Source organism: Gopherus flavomarginatus, chromosome 1, assembly GCF_025201925.1.
Source record: "Gopherus flavomarginatus isolate rGopFla2 chromosome 1, rGopFla2.mat.asm, whole genome shotgun sequence".
Lineage (NCBI taxonomy): Eukaryota > Metazoa > Chordata > Testudines > Testudinidae > Gopherus > Gopherus flavomarginatus.
The window spans coordinates 273,718,099-273,735,619 of NC_066617.1; the positions used below are offsets into that span (position 1 = coordinate 273,718,099).

Below are 17,521 nucleotides of genomic sequence, written 5' to 3' on the forward strand. Positions count from 1 at the left end.
TTCTTCTAGATCTGTTGCTCATATCCATCCCAGTTAGGTGTGTGTGTGCCGCATGCACAGTCGTCAGAAAGTTTTTCCCCTAGCAGCACCCATTGGGTTGGCTGTGGAGCCCCCTGGGGTGGCATTTCCATAGCATTCAATATTTGACCCTGCCGACCCAGCGCCTCCTCAGTTCTTTCTTTCTTGTTGGTTACTCCAGTAGAGGGGAAGGCAGGTGGGTCTGGAATAGACATGAGCAACACATCTCAAAGAACAACAGTTACAAGAAGGTGAATAACTGTTTTTTCTTCTTCGAGTGCCCATAGAATGGGCTGTGAGAGCCAGGGCTGGAACTTTGGCTAATTTGTAGCAGGTGCGGATGCAGAAGGTAATCCACAATGAGATCCTCTGTGGCAAGACTGGGAGACCTTTCATATGGTCAGCCACTGCCACAAATAGCTGTTTTGACTTCTGGAACAGCTTCATGTGTTCGATGTAAAAAGCGAGTGCCTGTTGAAAGTCCAGAGAGTGGAGCCTTTCCTCTTGGCTGCTTGCATGAGGTTTAGGGTAGAACACAGGCAGGAAAATATCCTGGCTGGAGTAAAATTGGGACACAATCTTTGGAAGAAAAGCCAAGGGAGGCCTAAGCTGCACCTTGTCCTTGAAGAAGACCGTGTATGGAGGGTCAGAGGTGAGGGCCTTAAATTCCAAGACCCTCCTTGCCGAAGTAATGGCAACTAGAAAGACAACCTTCCATGTTAGATACAGGAGTGAGCAGGTTGCCAGTGGTTCAAACGGAGGTCCCATCAGTTTGGAACTAACGAAGTTGAGATCCCACACAGGGATCAGCTGCCGAACCTGTGGGTTAAGATGCTCCAGGCCCCTCAGGAAGTGGCCAACCATGGGGTTGGCAAAGACGGAGCTACCGGGTGGAATGCAGAGATAGCTGCTGGGTACACACTGATGGAACAAACAGCCAGACCTTGCTGCTTGAGGCGTAACAAGTACTCCAGGATGACGGGAATGGGGGCCTGCAACGATGGAGTACAGCCCTGGGAGCACCAGGTCCCAAACCTTTTCCACTTTGCCAGATAGGTGGCCCTAGTGGAGGGCTTCCTGCTACCGTGAAGAACTTCCCTGACCAACTCTGAGCACATGAGTTCCATAGGGTTTAGCCATGAAGCTTCCGGGCCATGAAGTGGAGAGACTGGAGGTTTGGGTGACTAAGGCGACCATGGTCCTGGTTGATTAGGTCCAGGAACAGTGGTGGTAACGTGATCAGAGTGTCCACTGAAAGTTTCATGGATATGTGGAAGTAAGCATCCTTGACATCGAGGACGGCCTACCAGTCTCCTGGATTGAGAGATGGAATAATTGAGTTCAAGGAGACCATGCAGAACTTCAACTTCTTCATGAATCTGTTGAGGCCTCGTAGATCGAGGATGGGTCAGAGACCCCCTTTTGGCTTTGGGGATTAGGAAATAGCTGGAGTAGAATCCCTTGCCCTTTAGCTCTTGAGGTACCTCCTCCACTGCCCCTGTACAAGGAAATGCTCATGAGAGGTACCTCCTCCACTGCCCATGTACAGGGAAATGCTCATGAGAGAGAGGGTCCCTGAAGAGGGTCAGGGGCGTGGGGATGGGAAGAAGGGAAAGAGTAGAATTGGAGAGAATAGCCCACTTCTACTATGCAAAGAACCCAGCAGTCTGATGTTATTTGGGACCAAGCATGGTAGAAGTGGGATAGACTATTCAGGAAATGGGTGAGGATCTGGTCCATAGTCTGGTACGTTGTCCTGGGCACACCTTCAAAAGGCCTGATTAGAGACCAAAGAAGTGCACATCTGGCCCTGGTTGGATGAGGGCTGGGACTACTTGTGCCTACTGTTCCTACCGTGCTTCCTAGAGAAGTCCTGTCTAGGATGTGGCAGGTAGGGACACTGAGAGGGCTGCAGCTTAGTGTTTCCACTGAGTAGCCGGAGTATGGAACCCCACCGACTTCAGTGTAGCCCTCAAGTCTTTAGGGCTCTGTAGCCTAGAGTCAGTCTGCTCTGAAACTGGCCCACTCCATCAAATGGCAGGTCCTGGAGGGTCTGGTGTACCTCGGGTGGCAGCCCCAAGGCCTGCAGCCATGAGCTGTGCCTCATGGCTATACCGGAGGACAAGGTGCGCGCTGCTGAGTCCTCAGCGTCCAGTGAGGCCTGTAATGAGGTCCATGCCACTGCCTTACCCTCCTCAGCTATAGCCCCAGCCCCTCCGCAGGTACCAGCTCTCTGAACTTCAACACAGAGTTCCAGGAGTTAAAGCTGTACCTGCTCAGGATTGCCTGCTAGTTAGCAATCCTGAGCTGCAAAACTCCAGTAGAGCAGACCTTCTGGCCGAAAAGGTCTAGTCTTTTAGAGTCCTTGGACTTGGGGGTAGGGCCTTGCTGCCCCTGCCTCTCTCATTCGTTCACTGCTACCACACCAATGAGCAGGGCTGCGGATTCGTATAGAGGTACTCATAACCCTTAGAGGGGATGAAGTATTTCCACTCAACACCCTTTACAGTTGGAGGAATAGAGGCTGGGGTCTGCCACAAGGTCTTGGTGTTGGCCTGAATGGTCTTAATAAGAGGCAAAGCCACCCTTGATGGACCTTCCGGGGCCAGGATGTCCATCATCGGGTCCTGCAGCTCTACCACCTCCTCAGCTTGCAGGCCCACATTACGCACCACCCTGTACAGCAGGTCCTGGTGGGCGCAGTTGTCTATGGGGGGCGGCCCTAAGATGGAGGTCCCCACAACCGCCTCGTTCAGGGAGTACGATGAGGCCAATGGAGGGGTGGGAGAGGGACACGACAGGTTTGTCCTGACCCTCCTGATCCCTTGGGGCATCCTGCCCTACCTCCTGTGTTGAGTCAACTACCCCAGGATCCACTGTGGGAGCAAGGGTTGGCACCGGGGAAGATAGGGTGGCTGGTGTTACCTCAGCACTGTAGGAGTGGGGCAGCTAGCCAAAGCCACCAGCCCCCTGGGCTTGGATAACACAGACTGGGAGCTCTTAGATATGGTGCCCTGAGCCTAGTATATGCCCAGAGCGTCCAAAATGCCAACTGCACTGGTCCCTGCCTCTGTGCGAGCCATGGCCCTGCATCCATGTCAGGCTTCCTATGGACTCACTGGCACTGGCTCCGCTCCAAAGTATTTGGACCAGTGCCTGGATGACTGGTGCCGGGAGCATGACCTCCACCATGTCGGGGAGCAGTGCTGCGACGGGGAATAGTGCCGAGAGTGGGATCATTGATGCAAGTCCAACTGGTGCTGCGGGCCAGAGTGGCACCGGGACTCCGAGCAATGGCTTCTCTCCGGTGGCCTCAGAGATGCCAGTGGATGCATCATTGTGGGCTTGCCTTGAGACGGTGCTGTGCACTACGGCACTGGAGGCTTCTCCTGGGGGACTGGGGACGATGGCGCCATCATGGCAATTAAGTCCCTCATGGCTTCGAAGGTGACTGTGGTGGATGGTAGCTCCACCTCTACCATCTGGCTCAGGAAGTCCAGCAGCACTGGACTTGATGGTCTCCTTTGCACGGCTGAAGTAAACGGTGCCAGCTCCTGAGCTTTTGATGCCTGGTGCTCCTCCACGGGATGCACCGCAGAGGCAGTCTCCAGTGCAGCAGGTCTTAGTCCCGGAGATAGACCTCTGTCCTGCTTCCAGTGCCGCTTCTGTGGCTCCGGAGAGTGAGACCGGTTCCGGGTAGATTCTACTGCCTTTGGTGCCGGGGACCAATGGTACCGAGGTTCTCTGTGCCCAGAGTCTTTCCTTGGCCCTGCTTCTCTAACGGAGGCTGGAGCACTCTGCGCCAATGATCTCTGCGCTGGGTCCTGCTGCCCCTAGGCAGGCTGCGGTGTCAGTGCCACCTTTATAAGGAGCTGTTTTAAACACAAGTCCTACTCCTTTTTAGTTCTGGGATGGAACCCTTTGCAAATCTTGCACCAGTCCGTCTCGTGTGCCTCCCCCAGACACTTGAGACAAGAGTCATGGGGATCGCCTGTTGGCATGGGCTTGTGGCAAGACTTGCAGGGATTTGAAACCTTTGGATCGAGGCATGACCTGAGCCTCAAGGGGAGAATAGAAAGGTGGGGGGGGAGGAACCCCTCACTCTTAAATTACTAATTTAACTATAAACTACAAACATTATGAAAACTGGAGTACTTGTGGCACTTTAGAGACTAACAAATTTAAGTACTCCTGTTCTTTTTGCAGATACAGACTAGCACGGCTGCTACTCTGAAACCTGACATTATGAAAACTACAACTATTAACAACCATACACAAAGCTAGAAGAATAAGCCGAGTACTGGCAAGAGCAAGCTACTGCAGTTCCAACAACCATCACTGGGGCTAAGAAGGAGGCGCCAGGTCGGCAGGGTCATATATTGAGCACCATGGAGGAGCCACTCCAGGGTGCTCCACAGCCAAACTCGATGGGTGCTGCTAGGCAAAAAACTTTCTGGTGACTGTGCACGCATCACGCATACACCTAGCTGGAATCGACATAAGCAAGCACTTGAAGAGCGCAAGTTACTGGACATTCTGCAGTCAGCAATGCCAACCAAAATTGTGCTACCTGTCAGAGAGGTGCTTTCAGATCTGAGAGGGACTGTTCAGCAGACTCCAGCAATAGTAACACCAACTTTCAAATGGGCTGATAAAAAATATGTCCCCACCAAGGGCTCTGAATTTTTATTTCCTCACTCACCACCGAATTCTCAGAATATATGAACAGCCATACTGAGTCAGACCAAACGTCCATCTTACCCAGTATCCTGTCTTACCACAGTGGTCAGTGCCAGGTGCCCCAGAGGGAATGAATAGAACAGGTAATCAAGTGAACCATCCCCTGTTGCCCATTCCCAGCTTCTGGCAAACAAAGGCTGGGAACACCATCCCTATCCATTCTGGCTAATAGCCATTGATTGACCTATCCTCCATGAACTTATCTAGTTCTTTTTTGAACCCTGACATAGTCTTGTCCTTCACAACATCCTCTGGCAAAGAGTTCCACAGGTTGACTGTACTATGTGGAGAAATACTTCCTTCTGATTGTTTTAAACCTGCTGCCTATTTCATTTGGTGACCTCTTGTTCTGATGTTATGAGATGGAGTGAATAACAATTCCCTATTTACTTTCTGCACACCCGTTGTGATTTTATAGACCTCAATCATATTCCCCCCTTAGTCATCTCTTTTCCAAGCTGATATGTCTTCTTATCTATCCCTTTCTTAACAATTCCCATCATTCTGTTAGCTTCTTTAACTGCTGTTGCACATTGAGTGGATGTTTTCAGAGAACTATCCACAATGACTCCAAGATCTCTTTCTTGAGTGATAACAGCTGATCTAGACCCCATTGTTTTAGATGTATTGTTGGAATTATGTTTTTTCCAATGTGCATTATTTTGCGTTTATTAACATTGAATTTCATCTGCCATTTTGTTGCTCAGTCACTCAGTCTTGTGAGATCCCTGTGTAACTCTCTGCAGTCTGATTTGGACTTAACTATCTTGAATAGTTTTGTATCATCTGCAAATTTTGCCACCTCACTGTTTACTCCTTTTTCCAGATCATTTATGAATATGCTGTATCGGTCCCAGGACAGACCCCTGGGAGACACCACTATTTATCTCTGTCCATTCTGAAAACTGACCATTTAATCTTACCCTTCGTTTCCTGTCTTTTAACTAGTTACTGATCCATGAGAGGGCCTTCCCTCTAATCCTATGACAACTAACTTTGCTTAAGATCCAAGGACCTTGTCAAAGGCTTTCTGAAAATCTGAGTATACCATATCCACTGGATCCCTCTTGCCCACATGGTTGTTGACCCCGTCAAAGAACTGAATCATTAGGCATGATTTTCCTTTACGAAAACTATGTTGACTCTTCCCCAACAAATCGTGTTCATATATGTGTCTGCTAATTTTTTTCTTTACTATACTTTCAACCAATTTGCCAGGTACCGAAGTTAGGCTTACTGGCCTGTACTTGCCTAGATCACCTCTATACCCCTTTTTAAAAATTGGTGTCATACTAGCTGTTATCCAATCATGTGGTACAGAAGCTCATAGACTCATAAACTTTAAGGTCAGAAGGGACTATTATGATCTTCTATAGTCTGACCTCCTGCACAACGCAGGCCACAGAACCTCACCCACTCACTCCTGTAACAAACCCCTGACCTATGTCTAAGCCATTAAAGTCCTCAACTTGTGGTTTAAAGACTTCAAGGTGCAGAGAATCCTCCAGCAAGTGACCCATGGCCCATGCTGCAGAGGAAGGCAATAAAAACCCCAGGGCCTCTGCCAGTCTGCCCTGGAGGAAAATTCCTTCCCGACCCCAAATATGGTGATCAGCTAAACGCTGAGTGTGTGGGCAAGACTCACCAGCCACCTAATTCTCTTGAAGCGGATGCTATGAACGAGAGGGGTTGGCAGCAATTCTTGAGGGCTACCTCCCTATGCCAAGGATAAGAAGTTACTGGATCTCTTTCATACTTCACCACCACCTTACAGTTCTGGATTGCAAACTTTCAGGTGACCATGGCCAAGTATAACTTTACTAATTACAACAAGCTCATGGCCTTTATTGAAGATCTGCCACATGACTGCAGGGAACAATTCCAGTCTATTCTTGCAGAGAGTCAGCTGTTTTGGATGGTTATTGAACAGAACCCATGATCATGGATGCATATCTTCTCGAATGCTGGTTGAAGCATGAAAGGACATAATGAAACTTTAGTGCATCTGGCACTAAATTTATGACTAAACTCCTTGGGGGAGAATTGTATGTCTCCTATTCTGTTTTACCCGCATTCTGCCATATATTTCATGTTGTAGCAGTCTTGGATGATGACGTGCTGTTTGTTTTAAGACCACTTTCACAGCAGATTTGACAAAACGCAAAGGAGATACCAATGTGAGATTTCTAAAGATAGCTACATCACTTGACTCAAGGTTTAAGAATCTGAAATGCCTTCCAAAATCTGAGAGGGACGAGTGTGTGCTTTCAGAAGTCTTAAAAGAACAACCCCCATGATGCGGAAACTACAGAACCCAAACCACCAAAGGAGAAAATCAGCCTTCTTCTGGTGGCATCTGACTGACTCACATGATTAAAATGAACTTGGCTATTACAACAGTTATTTCTCTTTGCCATGATTTTTTTCTTTTACTTGACCTTCTGGAAGTATTAAGGCAGTTATTATAGATAAGATATTCCTCTGAAAGGATAACCACTTGAATTGACTTTTATGTTTAATAACACAACTTCAATAATCTGTTTTAAACCATGCAACTGATGAATAGCTATCTGTATGCCACTACCCTTCTAATCTTTATAACCTTGTGGCACCCTCCATTTGTACATTCACAAACTTCTTTTCACTCAAAAATTCTGATTCCATTTAGAAAGTCAGTGAGGTGCAGTAGAGGAACAATCTTGGTTTCACTTGAATTTGAGATGGTAATGGTCCACTTATTAGATCTTCCCAAGTTCGTGGAACTTTTTTTTGCAAAATAGCAAACATTTAAATTTAAATTTAAGTTAATATGTAAGTAAGTATCTTGATACTTGATGCAGATTTAGTATAATCTTTCCACGTTATTGTCTAAACACACCAAGTAATTTTAGATACATATTTTAAAATGCATTAGATCTTTTACAGATCAAGTACAAATATGTTACTTTATTCTCTCCTGTTTATAATACATTATGAATTGTCAAGAAAACAAAAATATTTGACTATAGTAGTGCTTGGATATTGAGATTTACTTTTTCAAATATAAACACAGTGGGTATGTGCAAAATTGCTTATCAGCAGATGCAACAGTTGCATCTATATTTTTTTAACTTTGGACCTGAATATCTGAAGATATATTGTGCAAGGCTGGCTTTGTAATTTTGAGTGATATCACACTTACTCTTAGATCCTGTTTCCTATACACAACAAACCATGGGCATTAGCATCATTAGTTATATGCATTATCTGTACCACATATATTTTAGTATGCATTAAGCCCAAATATTATAGCCATTAGATAGCCTAAATTGGCCTACACCTTTACTATAATAGTGTTCTCTTATGCCAAATGCCTCCATAACACCTTGCATTAGTTGAAGTAAGATTTGATTTAAGTTGATAGGAGAATTGTCAGGATCAGGACATATGATTATTTTACTATAGCAATAGTCAGGATTTATTCTCACAGGCCAGTACTGTAGTGTTCCAAATGAAGAGGACAAAACGTGATTGTTCTACTCTTGTACAAACCAAGAAATTGACTTCACACCCCTTGCTACTTGGAATGAATGTGTTCAGAACAAAGAGATAAGGGGTACACAGTGGTACCAGAAAAAAAAGGTAGAAAGCTGATTGGTTAAATCTAGTTTCACATGATGTATACGGTACCATTTATTTGTAAACAGGTAGAGTATAAAAAGGTGGCTTTAGGGATGTAACTTTGGGAACACATCTTCTATGTAAGGTGAATGTTAACATGCTGCATGAGACGGCTTCCCTGAGACTGGTATCATAGAACCTTTTTCCTGTGCTATATTATTATTGGTTTATAGTAATACACCTAACTGACACTGGTTATTTGGTCTCAAGAATAGTTCATAAAGAACCAACATGCAATCAAGCAGTTGACCGTACAGTGTATCAACGATAGGCATCTGAAACCCATTGTGTAAAGATGGGTTAAAAACAAGGAAATTTGAGTTAGGAGAAGAGCATAGGAAAGACTTTTATTTCTTTTACCTTTTTCAAAATAGCACCCTGAAGTCTGCCTTCCTTTTAAAAAATAAAATAAAAAGTGAATGGGTTGTAGAATGCAGTATTAGCATTTTGCTCTTGGAAGAAGTTTAAGAAAAATAGTTTTGGACCTTTGGGGAATGGGAAGTGATTCAGTTATGCTTTGATAATTTCACAGGACCTAATTCTACAACCTTTATATTGAGTAGCACTTACTGTGAATAAGGTTGCTGAAGCAGACCCATAAATATCAGGTAGAAGCAGCATCACTTGCATCAAATATCGGAATATGAATTGAATAAGAGAAGACCACACGTTATGGCAATACAAGGAAAACCTCCATACTCGTATTGTAATTAAGCGATGGGACTGGATACCAAAGAATAGCAGTTATTAACCAATTTGAAAAACAAATAGACGAGCACAGAGAGAGAAACTTAGAGAGTAAAAGTACTTCACAGAAGTAAAAACAGAGAGAGGTGTTCTCTGCTGTCTCCTTCAAGTAGTAGTGCTATAATTCAGTTTTTGGTATCTGGTTATTAGCATATCAAAATTCAGGGTTACTAATTTTGTGATTTGTTACGTAATTATGCAGGATCTTCCCAATAATATGATTCATCAGTTGGCCATTAAGTCTCTCCCTCAAGAATGGCTCTGGTGTGAAACCTGGTGTAACGATGAATCAAAGGAAAAGGCTAAAATAATTGATTTGGTAAGTCAATTTAGAGTTGATGAAAATGTCATTTTATTAACCCAAGTTTCTTCATATTTCATAAGATATGAAATTTAGCTCTGTACTCATATGCAAGACCCTGTCAGTTCTAATGGCTACTGGTTCTACTATCACCCACTGAGTGACATGGAGGCAGCTGTGCTGAAAAGTTCTGCAACACAGACTCCCCTTGTATAAGTGTCTGAAGCCCAGTAATATGCCTCCGCAAAATTTCTTCTCAGAGCAGATTACAGGAATAGCTCTTTTCCCAATTTTTTGCTTAATTTGCAGTTTCAGCTTTGGAGGCTGCTGGGCTGTACTGCATAATAATAGCAAGCTCTTTTCCCCACTGTCCTATATAGTTTCCCTCTCCTTCCCCTATCCTCAAGCAAACAATAGAACTACAGTAAGGTATTTGAAAGGTTAAGTGTAGCTGGTCCCTGTGTGCCAGTACTACACTCCCTCTGTAGCACCGAAAGGCTCAGCCTCCTTTTGAAGAATATTACCAGTGAGCCTTTAATCCTCAGTCAGCCTCAGCAGTACAGATGGGTTGGGGAGATAACAAGAGACTTGTTAGGCATAATTTGAGGGAGATATTCCATATTGGGGGAAAAAAGGAGGAAAAATATTTCTGGAACATTGGTTTTAAACAATAGCAATTTATTGGAAACTGTAAGGATTTGGAATGTTGGATTAAGTTCTAGAGAGATGAATTGGTGGCAGAATTCAGGTCAAATGATGAAAAGAACTTAATAGATAAATTATGAAATCATTCATATATCTATCATATGAGTATTACTTTAATTTATAGGGGGGTATGCACGCCCATGTATAAAACATACTGTGAAAAGTGTGTGTAGAGAAGGGCTTGGAGGAGGGAGAGAAAAATGTTCCTCACTTGTAACTTATTTCTGAAGGCATATGTTTTGCAATCTTGACCCACCATGATCTCAGATTACAGACCCAGGCATAGTTGTTCTGAAGTATAATAATCATTCGGTGTCTGTTACCAAAGGTTTATTGTGTATATTTTATAGCTTTCATACCATTTTTGCTTTTATTGGAGTAAGCTGTTGCGAGGAGCCCTTGTTTGGTGGAAATCAGCGGTAACCACTTCTAGCATTACTTATGGAATTGTTTGGAACAAAATTTTGCCAAAGAATTAGGGGGAGGCAGAAGTTGTGAATATTTTTTCCATTATTTGACCATCTCTAATTGTGAGACATAATATTTGAGAATAGAAATGCACAGGAAGCGACCAAATGTTTTTTCCCTAACACTATGAAAGTAAAAAAGATGCCACACTACTCTATGCTTTGTTCAGATCTTCCTGGGAATAGATGAGTTTTTGTGTGAGAAAGATTTATGCCTTACCTTACTCATGTTGATTTAATTTATATAAAGTTTTGAGTTTATTTTGCTGATCCTTCTTCCCTTGTACCATCATGTAAGGATCAGTCATTATTCTTCAAATTTTTCCAATCCAAAGATCACAAAGTGGCCAGGGAAATCCTTTTTTTTTTTTTTCATTAAGGTCTTATGTTGGTCTGGCACATATATCTAAAGCGTTAAGAGTTCTTTTTAAATCAGTTTGAGTTAATTTATCAGTCTGACTATATGGTCTTTTTCCCTTTATCATCACTTCCATCTACTTTCACTTCTTAAATCCCTTTACCCAGCTAATCCATGTCTTTTGCAGACTCCACTAAAGAGAGTCTCATAGACTTAGATAGAGAGACAGAAATCTTAGTTATCTAAAATCAGTGTATCAGTATAGTCCTAATAATTGGCAATTCCTGAAGTAGTATTACAGTACCACTGGGCACTTGACAGAATATTTGATCCTCTCTTCAAAGAGGAGCCCAATAGAAGTGAAAAGTATTTCAATAAAAAATGGTTTAAATAACTATCAGATTTTGGTTTATAGACCATTTCATACTGTATGTTGCCCTTTAAGTGATTTGTAATCCTGACAGAATAGCTAATTAGGCATAAGGTAACTGAGAGAGATGAATGATTGATTATATAGGAGACTGAAGACATTCCTATGGGCTAGTGACAGATGGTCCTGTTTATCAAATATAAAGAACGTTACCTTGATGTTTAGAATGACTAAAGGAGTAGTGACTGAAAGGTATGGTAAATAATAGTTCTATTGTGCTCTGCTGTACTACAAAATATTAATAGGTGGATTTTTTGCCAATTTGCGTAATAGTTATTTAATTTCTTTAAAACATTTAAAATTTGTTTTGGCATAGTTTGTTTTCCAGTGAATTAATAGTCCACATTGATTTCAAAAGGGATACGTAGTGAAACACTCATTGTTGTCCTAGTCAGTGTTTAAGTTTGTAGCTAGTTTTTAGCAGTGTTCTGTTTAGTGACCTGTTGTTTTTCCATCACTAATGCTGAAGAGAATACTTGTGTTTACTTAGAATGCTTGGTGTTTTTTCGAGAGTGATATATTTTATACTTGCAGTGCAATAACCCCAAAACCAAAGAACCCAAACTAAAGGCTGCATTGAGAATAGTCCCAGAATGGGTTCAGTATGACTCTGAAATACGAAAGCTAATAAAGCAGATTGAAAAAGGGAAGAAAAACTTGACTCAGTCTTCTCGAAAAGGTAAGAGAATAAGCTTTTTCACATGCATGTTTATCTGATTTCTCATTGGCAATTTAAGCAAAGATTGGGGCTAGTATACATATGTATTGTGCCTTGAGTTATTCTCCGTTTTCTTGAGGAAGTTGTGCACATTGTATTAGGCCTGGTCTACACTACGCGTTTAAACTAATTTTAGCAGCATTAAACTGATTTAATGGCGCACCCATCCACACTATGAGGCACTTTATATTGATATAAAGGACTCTTTAAATCGGTTTCTGTACTCCTCCCCAACGAGAGGAGTAGCGCTAAAATTGGTATTACCATATCGGATTAGTGTTAGTGTGGCCGCAAATCGACGGTATTGGCCTCTGGGCGGTATCCCACAGTGCACCACTGTGACCGCTCTGGACAGCAATCTGAACTCGGATGCAGTGGCCAGGTAAACAGGAAAAGCCCCACGAACTTTTGAATTACATTTCCTGTTTGCCCAGCTTGAAGCTCTGATCAGCAGGGGTGGCGATGCAGTCCCAAATCCAAAAAGAGCTCCAGCATGGACCGTACGGGAGATACTGGATCTGATCGCTGTATGGGGAGACAAATCTGTTCTATCAGAGCTCTGTTACAGAAGACAAAATGCCAAAGGGTTTGAAAAAATCTCCAGGTTACACAGTGCTGCGTGACAAGCGTAATTGAAAGCCAAAGAATCAAATGGACGCTCATGGAGGGAGGGAGGGAGGGGATACTGAGGACTCCAGCTATCCCACAGTCCACAGCGGTCTCCAAAAACTATTTGCAATTCTTGGCTGAGCTCCCAGTGCCTGTAGGTTCGAACACATTGTCCGGCATGGTTCAGGGTATAGCTCGACAATTTACTCCCTCCCTCCACCACGTGAAAGAAAAGGGAAAGAAATTGTTTCTTGACTTTTTTCAATGTCACCGTGTCTACTGAATGCTGGTGGTAGACGCGATGCTGCAGCAGTGAAGAGCAGTATCTGCTCTTCTCCCCTCCCCGGTGGCAGACGGTACAATATGACTGCTATCCGTCGTCACCATCAGCCCGTGAATGCTCCTGGCTGGCCTCAGGTGAAGCTGGCCGGGGGCGCCTGGGTAAAAATAGAAATGATTCCTGGTCATTCCCAGTAGATGGTACAGAACGGCTGGTAACCGTCCTCATCATAGCAACTGGCGGCTGAGCTCCATCAGCCCCCTCCCTTTCATATGTAAAGAAAAGATTCTGTACTGCCTGGACTATCATAGCAGCGGGATGCTGGGCTCCTCTTCCCCACACCGCTTAATGTCCTGCCTGGACTGTCATTGCAGCGAGGGGCTGCCTCCTCCTCATTTTATCTCACTAACAAGTCACTGTTTCTTATTCCTGCATTCTTTATAACTTCATGACACAAATGGGGGGGACACTGCCATGGTAGCCCAGGAAGGTTGGGGGAGGAGGGAAGCAACGGGTGGGGTTGTTGCAGGGGCAACCCCCGTGAATGGCATGCAGTTCGTCATTTCTGCGGGATCTGACATGGAGCAGCGGTGCTCTCTGATACACTGGTTCTCTAGTACACCTGCCCCATATTCTAGGCAGGACTGACTCTATTTTTAGATACCATAAAGGAGGGATTGACTCGGGGAGTCATTCCCATTTTTGCCTTTGTGCCCCCAGCCGACCTCAGCCAGGGGCACCCATGATAGCAGCAGACAGTACAGAACGACAGATAACCGTCATCTTACTGCCAATTTACACTGGCAGCAGACGGTACAGAATGACTGATAACCGTCTCTGCTATCAAGCAAAACCAAACGAATGCTGCTGTGTAGCGCTGCAGTAATGCCTCTGTCAGTGGCATCCAGTACACATACGGTGACAGTAAAATAAAAAAAAAAAATAAAAAAAAAAGCTGAACGGGCTCCATGGTTGCCGTGCTATGGCGTCTGCCAGGGCAATCCAGGGAAAAAGGGTGCGAAATGATTGTCTGCCGTTGTTTTTCTGGAGGAAGGAATGAGTGATGACATTTATCCAGAACCACCAACAATGATTTTTGCCCCATCAGGCACTGGGATCTCAACCCAGAATTCCAAGGGGCAGGGGAGACTGCAGGAACTATGGGATAGCTATGGAATAGCTACCCACAGTGCAACGCTCCAGAAATCGACGCTAGCCTTGGACCATGGACTCACACCGCCGAATTAATGTGCTTAGTGTGGTCGCGTGCACTCGACTTTATACAATCTGTTTTACAAAACCGATTTATGTAAAATCGGACTAATCCCATAGTGTAGACGTACCATTAGTTACATGATGCCTCTGTGCCTAAAAACTACATTGAAAGGGTAAAATCCCGGCCTTATTGACATCAGTGGCAACATTTACTTTGACTGCAGTAGGAACAGGACTTCATCCAAAATGTTTAACTTTGTGGTGTCCTCATTGATGTCCTCAAAATTAAAACTTATTTGGGCAGCAATGATAGCCCAGTTTGAAATTTACTTCATAATCACTTGCCTGTTCGTTTTATTCTCTATAAAACATTTCTTGATACTGTCTCTGGTGTAAATTCTATAGTATCTCAAAATACAGACTAATAAACAGAGTCCACTTTGTAAATGTATTATGAAGTGTGAGAGAGATCAAATTACACATAAAAACAATTAAAAGAAAATAATTAAGGTTGCAAAGTCAATCAGCCAAAAGTTAGGACATGCTTGTGCAATTTTAATTTGGCCCCATTGTTTATCTGCATTATAGTATTTTTTCATTACATGATCATTTGGTATTTTTCAACACTACCCATGCCTCATGCAGTGAACAGATTTGTGGGGGTTGCTTATTAGCAACAGTTTCATATTTTATTTTGTCCTTATTGTTCAATATGTGGGCCCAGGTCTTATTCACTGCACATGATTCAAACCCTGATCTGAAGACAGAATTATTAATTTCCTCATGGGCTTTTCTGTGGTGTCCATTACTGTAATATATGAGTGCTTCAGACGTATTAATACTTCTTTTTCCCCACAATGCCTTTGTGAGGTAAGGGGATGCTATTATCCCCGTTACTCATTACATTATATATTATGTTGTAATGTTCTTAGTGCACTTTAACATAATACTGTTTAAAATAACACTATGTTAAAGCTCAGTAGGGAACCATTAGTGCTTACCAGTAGGGTCTACACTGACCAACTAATGCACAATCCATTACTACACTTTAGAAGAAACACCCCATAGTCCGCATTATTGCTCCCTGTAGACAAGCCGTTAGATACAAGTAATCATTTCTGGTGTTTTTGCAGTATTTATAGGATAAACGCTTTTTTTGTTGTCGGGATTGTTTTGTCAGTGTTTATTAGTTAAAACTGAAAATCAGAAGTCCTAACCATAATGCATATGCTGCAAGAGGACTGAGTTAAGGTTACCTGTGCAACTTTAATATTGTTTTTTCCTAGCTTTTGAGTGCTTGACTTTGTAACCTTAATAATCTTTTCACATAGTTTTATATGTAATTTCGTAGCTTTTTAAAAAAGCAAACTGAAAAAAAACGAGAAATAATTCTTAGTGATTCAGCACATACACATTCCACTGTAGGTGTAGGTGCACCTAATGCACTTGAGTTGTAGATTTTTGTCAGCTGTATCATCAGGCAGCATGTGCACTTCTGCTGTCCTCGTTCGCCAAGATGACAGTATAAAGGGGCATGACTGCAGCCTCCTCGTCAGTTCCATCTTACCACCCATGGTGAGAGTTGGCGTTCCCTGATGCTCTTGAGCTTTGGTTAGCTAGTCTTTAGGGGACTTTTTTTTTAATACTTGTAGCTTAATTTAATATTATTTTAGTGTAGTAAGTAAGTTAGTGAATTTATCTGGGATTTTACTGTGCAGAAATTCCCAAATTTCAAACAGTGTGCCACATACAGGCCCATGATCTCTGTTAATAACAGGAACAAAAGTTCCCTAATGTGCTTAGGTGAGGGACATGTGAAGAACAAATACCCTATTTGTACCTCCTTCTCAAAAAGAAAAAAAAAAGGGATTTCCGCCTTATAGTACATCTTCCTTAGAAGGTAGTGCATCCCTCTTCAGAGCCCAGCCCTGACCATGAGAGGATAGACTGAGTTTATTCACAAGGAGTTCCCACCTGACTGCCTCAGCATATAAACCAAAATCTGGTGAGAAACATCGCTCATCATTTTCTCCCATGGCCTTCTCAAAGTGCACAAAACTCTCCTCACTCTCAGAGACTGCTACACTTTTGAAGAAGAAAGTTCTGAAGAAGTCTTCCAGTGCCAAGTTGAGGTCTGGTAATAAGCCCTGATGTTCACTGGTACTGTCCAAGGTAGCACCAGCAGGACCATTAAGACTAATGTCTTCACCCCTACCAGAGAAATCTTCGACCCCACTACCATCAACTCCAGAACCACCAGTGTTAGCATTCAAGCACTTACTTCTGCTGGTGGTGCCACAGGCATTCTTTGTGGCAAAAAACCTTCTGTGTCTCCCTATCCCAGACTCTTTGTTGCATTGTGCAGTTCTAGTCTCAATTCCCTCAACTTTACCTTTACTGCCGGCACTGGCTGTTAGAGAATGATGAGCAGGTCGACCCAGAGGCAGATTGAGTAGACATGCTTCTTTATTGTGGTACTTGTTCCCCTCCACCGAGTTGTTGAGTAAACACTGAATTAATTACATCACACTCTTTTATCTACGTAAATACCTGCATTTGCTATAACCCCCCAAAACCCTTTTTAAGTAATAGAAACTCCCATACTATGTTTAAACCCATCCCTATTGACTGATTACAGCATTACACATATTATACACGTTTTTACCTTGAAAATACATTTCTTTGCAATAATTGTTGCTACAAGTTCCCTTAATCAGCTGTTCTCAGGGGATGGAGGGAGGAGCCATGATCCCGAGCTTGTTTATGTAGCTGGGAAAGGAAGGGAGTGGGAGATAACACTTCTTTACACAAAGGTATCCTTTAGACAACTACATTTCTTATGCAGCTGCAACACTTATTTATTCCCAACAAGCCGAAGGGGAGGGCAAGGGATGACACTTATCTATCAAGTGAAGAAACGGTGCCTGCTTGTGACTCTACTCCCTAATACCATACCAACACACTAGTGGTTTCCCAGGTCTCTACTTAACCCTTACATATCCCAGCACTATAAGCCCTGATGCTCAATGGCACCGTCCAAGGCAGCACCAGTGGGACCATCAAGACTAATGTCTTCACCCCTACTAGTGAAATATTCTATCCCACTACCGTCAACTCCAGCACCACCAGTGTCAGCGTTCAAGCACTTACTTCTGCTGTTGGTGCCACAGGCATTCTTTGTGGCAAAAAACCTTCTGTGTCTCCCTCTCCCAGACTCTCCTTTGTTGGATTGTGCAATTCTAGTCTCTGTGGCCTCAACTTTACCATTACTGC

At 43.4% G+C, this 17,521-nt stretch overlaps 1 protein-coding gene across 2 annotated transcripts in view; it reads left to right on the top strand.

The window, feature by feature from the left end:
* The window catches only part of UGGT2 (UDP-glucose glycoprotein glucosyltransferase 2), a 280,647-nt gene that overhangs the window by 248,995 nt on the left and 14,131 nt on the right, over positions 1-17,521 (top strand). For both annotated transcript variants that reach the window (XM_050947053.1, XM_050947062.1), the window contains 2 exons: positions 9,368-9,484; positions 11,961-12,105. In XM_050947053.1, coding sequence (XP_050803010.1) covers positions 9,368-9,484; positions 11,961-12,105 — 262 coding nt within the window. The remainder of the gene's footprint in view (positions 1-9,367; positions 9,485-11,960; positions 12,106-17,521) is intronic.